The sequence below is a fragment of the Ursus americanus genome, chromosome 25 (genome assembly GCF_024610735.1).
Source record: "Ursus americanus isolate L20-20 chromosome 25, mUrsAme1.1.p, whole genome shotgun sequence".
NCBI classification, from domain to species: domain Eukaryota; kingdom Metazoa; phylum Chordata; class Mammalia; order Carnivora; family Ursidae; genus Ursus; species Ursus americanus.
Window position 1 is genome coordinate 13,831,472 of NC_142151.1, and position 10,185 is coordinate 13,841,656.

Consider the following 10,185-nt stretch of genomic DNA (forward strand, 5'->3'; position numbering starts at 1 on the left):
GGAAGGAGGACTAGATGGCCTCTAAGACCCGTCCCATAACATCTTTAGCATTTATTCCTGCACTAAAATGCTGACGTCTTGGTGCCTGTGGGGAAGAAGCAGGTCAGTTCCTGTTCCTAGACCCTTCAAGCTAGAAGCTGCAGGGTAGAGTGTCCAGTAGATACCTGGAAAGAACTGGAAACACAAGACGAGGGTGAGAGCTCCAGGAAACCTCGCCCTTTACTAAGAAACATAAAGAAACACACTTCCTAGGTGCCTGCTGTGTGCCGTGCGTTGGAAACAGATTACCGAATTTAATTCTCACAGTAAACCCGTGAATGAGATAGTGTCTCCATTTTAAAAATGAGGCTGGAGCTTAGTCATACCAAGTGACTTGCCCAAGATGGCCCAGCTAGCAAGGGATGCAGGCAGGATTCAAATCCCGTCTGCCCAAAGCCCACGCTCATTTCACAGCCGGCGCCTCCTTTAACACCTGCTATCTCATTTCGTTATCACTGCAAGCCTCCGGGGTAGTTACTGTTTCCCCCTTTCGCTGAGCAGGAAAGTGAGATTCAGAGTGGTGAAGCGACTTGCCAGGTGAGAGGTCCGGCTCCGAGTGGCCGGGAGCAGAGGCCGCAGCAGCGTGCACGTGGGCGCGGACGCCGCAGCCCCGGCCTCTCCCCGGACCCTCCCTGCCGCGGGGTTCCTACCTTCCCAGGTCCCAGCCCCGCGCACGGCCCGCTGCGAACTACTCTTCCCGGCAGGACGCGGGCGCGCGCACGCGCACCGGGGCCTCCGCCATGGCGACTGTGCTGTCCAGGGCGCTCAAGCTCCCGGGTAAGGAGTCGCAGCCTCGCGACCACCCCGCCCCCGCGGGGCCTGGGGAGACTAGGAGGCGAGGCTCTGGGGGCGAAGCGGATCGGGGCCTAATCCCGGCCCCAGCGTAGCTGCAGGAGCACGGAGGCGAGCCGGTGCAGCCCCCGCGGGCTGGGGTCCGTCGCCACCAGGGGGCGAGAGGGGCGCACGGCTGGTCGGGGGTCGCGGGCGTGGGGCGAGCCTGGGAGAATCCAGTGAGGGACCGCTGGAGGCATGCGGGGCTGGTGGCCGGGAGCGGGCCGGCGCTGCTGCGGGGGTGACTGTCAGAGCGCGCGTCGCCGCCATCCCAAGGGGAGGGCTGGTGAGGGGAGCATCCTTTCCGGAGGAGCCGCGGACCACGTACCGCAGGGTCCCGGGCTCCTTCTGTCTTGGGCTGGCTCCGGGGGCGAGGGGGGACGGGGTGACAGGAAGCGGGCCACCCTCTCCGCTTAACAACACTGACGCAGCCGTGAGGTAGGTGGGACAGGTGTTTACCCCTTCTAGTTTACAGAAGAGGAAAATGAGAGTTATTTGCCTAATTGCCTTGTCCAAGGTCGCACAAACAGTATTGGAAAAACCTGAACTAGAACGTCGGGGTCTTTTGATTCTAGATCCTGGGCTTTTGATTCCACTTGGTCACCTTCTGGCTGTCGAGGCTAAGCATTTAGGAGGGAAATGATTTGGCACCTGCAAATTGCACATAAATTGTGGAATATTCTTTAGGGAGGCTCTGGTGGTGGTAACTTCAGAGCTAATTCAGTACTTTGGGCAGCAGCTCCAAGCTTTTTTTTTTTTTTTTTTTTTTTTTTTTTTTTTTAATTTGCTCTTAAACCTCTAGAATGAGACGGTGCTGCTACAAACTTGCTATTTTAATAAAAGTATATTTATTCTGCCCAAAGAAATTTTAAACTTTTAAAATCTTTAAAAACTTTTATGGTTCTACCTAAATAAATTTTAAGTCTTAAGCTATAAACATTTATTTGCTGATGACTTAAGGTGATAGTGGGAAAAGCAGCTGTTAGTAGGAAAAGCAGTTGCTTTCACTGGCATCATTAGAAAGGGCTAGTTGAGTGTCTAGTGGATATCCAGCATAGGGCTGCAAGGGGATCACAGGGGCCTTATTCTCAAGGAATTTCCAGTCTGCTACATTGTGCCATGGATGACACTGCATTGGGTATGAATTTGCGTTTCTGTCCCCAGACTTCATGACCTCAGAGTTTTCTTTTTTTTTTTTTTTCCCCTCCCTCATGGGCTTATGAGAACATTGGAAGGAACATTGATAATATCTATCTTGGAATGTGTATGTAACACTGAAATGAAGTGGGGGATGTGTCCCTTTACCTGCAGGATTAACTTTAAAGAGAGTACCTTTGTATATCCTTAGTGTAGGATGATATCCTCCCCAAAGGGTAATGAGATGTCAGGCATATTTAGCTTTATTTCTTTTCTCTTTTAGATTCCTTTTCTTCCCCACTCCACCCCACCACAGCATAGATCATTGTTCTTCTCTAAGGATGGGAATAGATCATTGCTCTTCTCTAAGGATGGGAATGCGAGAAAAGAAAATCGCTTTCAAAACTCTTGAGTCCTTTTGCATTCTCACATCCTAAGGCAGTGTCATTATTACTCCCTGGAGTATCCGGTTGCAGTAACTTGGCCAGCTGACAGGGTAGGGAGAGTATAGTCTGGTCCTTGGGCCTGTGTTTGCACAGCATCTTCGACCTGAACAGACAGGTTTGTTTGATACTTTCTAGGGCCAAGATACAATGACGATGTGTTCTTTTCTGTGATGCGGGTTGTGTATGTTTGTTTTTGTTTATACTTTGCTTGTCTTCCTTTTGCCCTTTCTCCCCACCGTCCTAAATACAATTTTTAGCTTTTACATTAGGTAGAAGTTGCTTTCTTATAGCTTTTTTTGGGATGTGCTGTAACTGGGACTGTGAGGCTGCTGTCCTGTGTGGGCTACCGTGTTATGCTACTTTCGTTAACATCCTCTTGCACTCTCTCTTTTTTTTAAATTGAAGTCTAATTAATATATCCTATTAATTTTAGGTGTACAGTATAATGATTCATCATCTGTATATATTGCAAAAACGATCACCACCATGATATCCTTACTATTTCTATGTGTGAGTAAGCAGACGAGAATGGTGACTAAGAGCACGAGACAGTCTTGGGTTCAAGTCTCGTCTTTACCAGATTAATTACTTAACCTCTTTAAGTGTTAGTTTCTTCACATGTAATGTACTGTTATTATGGAACATTCACTATATGCCATACACTCTGTTACGTGTTTACCTCGTAGGGTTATTTGGCTCAGTAGAAGAAATGGATGTACTGAAGAGATTTGTTTACCTTTGACACATGTTAATAATTCAGTGTTAGCTCTTATTATCACCTTCATCAGTACCATGCCCATTTATGAACGTGATACCTGAAGGAAAGCCTGATGTAATCGTGAGCTAATGACAGAAGTCATGAACCTTGTGAAGAAAGAGCAGTTTCTTGGAGCCTTTCACAGTCTCCTACCCTTCCACTAAGCTCAAGACAGGAAGATGTTTGGCTCACATGTGTACAACGAGGTTAATTAGTAACAGAAGGACAATGTGACATTCATAAAGCAGCCTGTTGAACAATTTATCTTAAGTATATGTATTTTTTTAGTCCATTTTAAAGTTTGAAGGTCAAACACTGAAGGGAATATCAGAGCACAATGTTACTGTAATGATTTGTTTTATTATGTGTAATTTGGAATCGTTATGTGCTCCTGGATAATTTAATCCATGAGGTGAATCATTTACCTTTAGTTGTAGTAGAGTGTATGGTATAGTCTATGTAAAGTATCGTACGTATCGTAGAATAGTGTATATTATAGCATATTTTCCTAACCATATCTGCTGATGATAGGGTTGCATCTTCTTCCTGTTTTCTCAGGTACCATTGTGGGAGTGCTATTTGACTGGTATCCTCAGTCTTCCTAAGAGGAAAAGTGAGCTGTGGAAAGCTCATTTCTGTTGATGTATTATGATATCAGCATCCTCTCCTTTATTCTTTGAAAACCTTGCATTGATTAAGAATGTGGGTGGTGGCTGACATTAGCAGAGAAAAGAGAGCTAAAGTGCCCTGTGCTTTGAGGCGCGGATTTGATGTCCAGCTCCTTAGCATGATTATAACTTTAGGCAAGTTGGTGTGCTTTATACTTCACAGTCCCTTGTCTTTCTGTGAATAGAAAGGAAGAAGCAAAAATACTTACTTAGGAGTTGTCTGATCAAAACTTGCAGTCTAATAATTAAGCTGTGGTTTGTCTCTGTAATGTCTGGAAAAATATACTATCTTTTTTTTTTAAAAGATTTTATTTATTTATTTGACAGAGATAGAGACAGCCAGCGAGAGAGGGAACACAAGCAGGGGGAGTGGGAGAGGAAGAAGCAGGCTCATAGCGGAGGAGCCTGATGTGGGGCTCGATCCCATAACGCCGGGATCACGCCCTGAGCCGAAGGCAGACGCTTAACTGCTGTGCCACCCAAGCGCCCCAAATATACTATCTTTTAGTAATACATGTTACTGCAGAGAATTTAGCCTGATTTTTGTTCCCATCCTTAGTGACTTGATTCTTTTTTCCTGGATGCTCATAGGATTCTTTTTTTGTCCTTGAAGTTCAGCACCTTTATTGCGCTTTGTTTCAATATTGATTATTCTGTATTTGGGACTCTGTGTACCCTTTATTTTACAGTTTTAGGTCTTGCTATATGACGGGAGCTCTTTTGGTATATCTTTTAATTATTGTTTTTGGTTCTATTTCCTTTTCTGTTCTCTTCTTCTGTTCTGCATATATTGAATCACCTTTGCCTTCTCTGTCCATGCCTTTCTAGTCTCTTTAAAAGCCTTGATCTTTTCAGTGGGAGACAGACAGCACAGACTTCCTTCAAAGCCACACTGCCTGGATTTGAATCCTTGCACCAGAGCTTACTGCTGTTTAACTCTGGGCCAGTTACTTGAACTTCCAAACCTCCTCTTGAAAGTGGAGATAATAGTGTGTCTACCTCCAAGAGTTGTTATGCAGATTTGTGGAGATAAGACAGTACAAGAGTTTGGAAGAGTGCATACAGAGAAAGGGCTTGGAACTGCCCGCCATTGTTGTTTCCATTTTATTTTGCCTGATTTTCACCAGCCTGCCCTTTCTTTTTTTTTTTAATATTTTTTTATTATATTATGTTAGTCACCGTACAGTACATCCCTGGCTTTTGATGTAAAGCTCGATGATTCATTAGTTGCATATAACACCCAGTGCACCATGCAATACGTGCCCTCCTTACTACCCATCACCAGCCTATCCCATTCCCCCACGCTCTCCCCTCTGAAGCCCTCAGTTTGTTTCTCAGAGTCCATAGTCTCTCATGCTTCATTCCCCCTTCTGATTACCCCCCTTTCTTTATCCCTTTCTTCTCCTACCGATCTTCCTACTTCATATGTTCCATAGATGAGTGAAACCATATGATAATTGTCTTTCTCTGCGTGACTCATTTCACTTAGCGTTATCTCCTCCAGTCCCGTCCATGTTGCTGCAAATGTTGGGTAATCGTTCTTTCTGATAGCTGAGTAATATTCTATCGTATATATGGATCACATCTTCTTAATCCAGTCATCTGCTGAAGGGCATCTCGGTTCCTTCCATGATTTAGCTATTGTGGACAATGCTGCTATGAACATTGGGGTGCATATGGCCCTTCTCTTCACTACGTCTGTATCTTTGGGGTAAACACCCAGTAGTGCAATGGCTGGATCATAGGGTAGCTCAATTTTTAACTTTTTAAGGGACCTCCACACTGTTTTCCAGAATGGCTGTACCAACTTGCATTCCCACCAACAATGTAGGAGGGATCCCCTTTCTCCACATCCTCTCCAACAATTGTTGTTTCTTGCCTTGTCAATTTTTGCCATTCTAACTGGTGTAAGGTGGTATCTCAGTGTGGTTTTGATTTGAATTTCCCTGACCAGCCTGCCCTTTCTGTCTCTGACTCTTTCAGCCATGTCTGCTCTCTTTGCTCATCCTACTAAGTATATCTTTTCTAAAATTGTTTTATTATTTTCTTCCATTGTTTTTCTGAGTCCTGTTTGTTTACTTCTCATCTTCCCTATTGAGTTGTCATTTCTTCTTAGAAATATTCTTTTTTTTTTTCTGTGAGCCCTTATTTCAGAGAAGACTGTTTTCTTAATTTCTTGGATTCCACAGTGAAGCGTCTGTTCATTATTTCTTCTGTGTTGTGGCTTCTTTCTTGAATATCTACAGAACTTTGTAGTATCTTATAGAACGAGTACTAAAGATGGCTTCTTTCTGATTATAATCATATTTAATCATCAGTTGTTTTACAGCTAGCTCTTGGCTGACATGCAGGCAGAGGCTGGGGCCCAGGGGAGTGAGCGAGGGCAGTGAGAAGCTTAATCTAATTGGACCCAGCCTGTTAAAAAAAAAAAGAGAGAGAGAGAGAAATCCCCCTCTTCAGGGCTGATTGTGCCACAGCTGCTTTTCTTACCTGTCAGGCTGATAGCCTGCTTCTTGTAAACCCTTTCTCATGTCATTTTATCTCCCCTTTGTCTCTGCGGTGTTGGGGGGGGGGGCTGCTTATTGATGCCTCTGGGATGGCAGACTTCGTCTTTCTAAGCAAGAGATAAGTGGTTTGGCTGTATATCCATGGAACAAGGGAGGTAGTATAATTTATTGGTTAGGACTGTGGACTGTAATCATACTGCCTGAGTTTGAATCCTGGCTCTTTTTCTTCCTAGTTCTGAGATCTTATGCAACTCAACCTCTCTATATTTTCATTGTCTTGTTGATACAGTGGGGATAATAATAATAATAATACCCGCCTTCCGGGGTTGTCGTGAGGATTAAATGAATTAACATGTAAGTGCTTAGCCCAGTGCCCAGAATAGTAGGTACTGAGTACTTTCCCGTTACCGTCATCACCGTCGTCATTGTCATTATTAACTCTGAACTGTGCTCATTGTGGAGACCTGAGACCAAGTGCCCATTCTTACTGCGCTTCCTCAGTTGGATACAAGTTTTGCTGCATTTGGCAATAATTTTTCATAAGTTGTAGTTTGGGAATGTGGCTCTTTCTTTTTTTTTTTTCCCCTTATTTTTATTACTTCCCCTCCCCAGTTTTTAGGAAGGATACTGACAGAAATGCCTTCCTTTGCCATCATCAACTGGAAGCATATAATCTTTAATTTTTTTAAAGATTTTATTTATTTATTTATTTGAGAGCGAGTGAGAGCATGAGCAGGTGGAGGGACAGAGGGAGAGGAAGAAGCAGACTTCCGCTGAGCAGGAAGCCAGTGAAGGGCTACGTCAGTCCCAGGACCCTGGGGTCATGACCTGAGCCAAAGGCAGACGCTTCACCGACTGAACCGCTCAGGCACCCCTGTTTTTAATTTTTTTTTTTTTTAAGATTTATTTATTTTAGAGAGAGAGTGAGGGGTAAGGGACAGAGGTAGAGGGAGAGAATTTTCAGCAGACTGCCTGCTGAGCACCGAGCTGGAAATGAGGCTCAGTCACACGACCATGAGATCATGACCTGAGCTCAAATCAAGAGTCAGATGATTAACCAACTGAGCCACCCAGGTGCCCTTGGAAATTATTTTTAGTAAAGCTTTTACTAAAAATTAGATTTAGTACAGATCTTACTACTTTCTGTAGTATATGCAGCCAAATTCTCTGCCTGTGATGGTGTGTGATAGCATAAAAGTGCATTTCCTTTAAGCTGTTTTGTTGGCTAGTATTTTAGTAATGATTATACTTTGTTTTAGACTGGTATGTTTGTTGCAAGGTGACAGCTGACTAGCAAGATTGAATTTAAGTATCAGTGGTAAATTTTTCACTTGATGCTAAAAAATCCAATTGTACTATTACATAAGATGGCTTGAGTGTATGTAGAAAATACTTGGGAGTTTGAGTTGAAATCAGTTGTGATTTCAAACCTGGCAAGATCTTGGGTTACAGTAATTGAATTGTAGTGTGCCCTCTGGACTAGGGAGGGCACAGTTCTGCCCTCCCCTGCCCTGGTCAGACTGCACCCTGGGGATTGTATGCAGTTCCAAGAACCATACTTTAAGAGCACTGACATATCACATTGTGTCCAGAGAAGAGTGAACAGGCTGTTGCGGATATGTGAAACAGTGCTTCCTCAAGTAATGAGTTGAAAGAGGTGGAAACATTTATCCTGGAGAAGAGAAGATTGGGTGGGCAGTTGGGAGAAGTAGTGCCAACAATAATAATAGAAGCCGAAATTAGTTGATTAATTAAATTAGAGAGAGTATGAGCAGAGGGTTGGGAGGAGCAGAAGGAGAGGGAGAGAGAATATCCCAAGGAGGCTCCATGCCCAGCAGGGAGCCGGACGTGGGCCTGGATTTTAGAACCCGGAGATCATGACCTGAGCCAAAATCAGGAGTCCATTGCTCAACTGACTGGGAGCCACCCAGGTGCTCCTATAGGCGGAAATTTATCGAGTGCCACTATAAGACAGACACTAAGGACCATGCATGTGTTATCTTATTTAATCCTCAAAAACAATCATATGAGGTAGGAAAAATAATTACCCCATTTCAGAAATGGGAAGAATAAGGCTTAGTAAAGCTAAGAAATTTAATTGAGGTCACATGGCTAGTAAGAGATAAGAGATAGAGCTAATAAGAGATAGAGCCAAGATTTGACTCTGCTTGTAAAGACTTAAACTCTTAAATACCATAGCATAGCATGTTTCTTATGATTGGTATTTTCAAGTTTTGAAGGATTTGCATGTGGAAGAGGGGTCCCAGAAATTAGAACCAGGACAGATAATTGGCAAATGCCCAGTGTATGGAACTGCTTTCTCGATTGGAGAGCCGTGAATTCCCTCATGTCTTAGCATGACTGCTGGGTGGGTGTTTGACTACGTGATCTTCAAAGTCTCCTCCTACCCTGAGATTTGGGCTGCCATCTATTTTCCTCTTTGTCAGATACTCTTTTTTTTTCCTTAATTTAAAAATTTTAGAATTGTGGTAAAATGTGCATAAAATTTACCATCTTAATTATTTTTAAATGTGCAGTTTAGTATTGTTAAGTACATTCACATTGTTGTGCAACCAGTGTCCAGAACTTTTTCCTCTTGCAAAGCTGAAACTCTAAAAGGTATCCCCCGCTTTTTGATACTTTGCCTGACGCCACTTTGCTTTTACGAAAGACCTCCATTAATTAGCACCTGTTTTCGCTAACCTAGAGAAATCCGAAGAGGATTTTCGCTTTTATGAGAAAAAGCACAAAGTGAAAACAGCATTCAGCATTTGTTTGCAGCAAATCATTATAAAGGCAGCGCTCACCGCCCCCCCCCCCCACCCGGCATGAGAGGAGCCCCACCCCGAAGCCACACTCAGCATCTCAGCCTCCAGCCGCCAGAGCCTTGAACTGTGTCTGTGAGCATCTGCGCTTGATCTCCACTTATTTTTGCATCTTTTAGCAAGATGTATCCTGAGATACCAGAAAAGCCTAGGAGAGGTTATTACTTGGGTCTGCGAAAGCTCAAAAAATTTTCCATGTAAATTAATGGTAATTGCTTCTTCACTTTATGCTATTTTAGCTATTTAGCTATTTAAGCTATTTTAGCTTACAAGGAGTTTGATAGGAACAATCTACTTTCAGATAGCGAGGGAAACCTGTACCCATTAAATAATAGCAACTCCCCATTAACATCTGCTCCTAGGCCCCGGAAACCACATTCTACTTTGTTTCTGCAAATTTGACTACTCTGGATAGATACCTCATATAAGAATCGTGCAGTATTTGCCCTTTTGTGATTGGCTTATTTTACTTAGTGTAATCTCTTATAGGCATGTGTTAGAATTTCTTTACTTTTTTTTTTTTTAAAGATCTTATTTATTTATTTATTTATTTGACAGACATCAAGAGAGGGAACACAAGCAGGGGGAGTGGGAGAGGAAGAAGCAAGCTCCTAGCAGAGGAGCCTGATGTGGGGCTCGATCCCAGAACGCCGGGATCACGCCCTGAGCCGAAGGCAGACGCTTAATGACTGTGCCACCCAGGCGCCCCTAGAATTTCTTTACTTTTAAGGGCTGGATAATATTCTACTGGATGTATATACCACATTTTTAATACCATCAGGTATATACTTTTAGTTAAAAAAAACTTTAAAAAGTTTTAGAATTAATATTAGTACAGCAGCCTATGGTTGTGTTTGCAAATTATTATAACTGAAGTTATATGGGACAGTTAGGGAATGGTGTATCCTAATTAATACAATAATTTGGTTTGTAGAGTAGATCTGTAAATTGCAGGAGATTAGCTTGAACCTGAAA

At 43.2% G+C, this 10,185-nt stretch overlaps 1 protein-coding gene across 2 annotated transcripts in view; it reads left to right on the plus strand.

The window, feature by feature from the left end:
* Nucleotides 1-710: 710 nt before the first annotated feature.
* FAM234B (family with sequence similarity 234 member B) overlaps nt 711-10,185 on the plus strand; it is a 34,081-nt gene continuing 24,606 nt past the window's right edge. For both annotated transcript variants that reach the window (XM_045781398.2, XM_087855647.1), the window contains exon 1: nt 711-816. In XM_045781398.2, the coding sequence (XP_045637354.1) occupies nt 780-816 (37 nt within the window). In that variant the 5' untranslated portion in view covers nt 711-779. The remainder of the gene's footprint in view (nt 817-10,185) is intronic.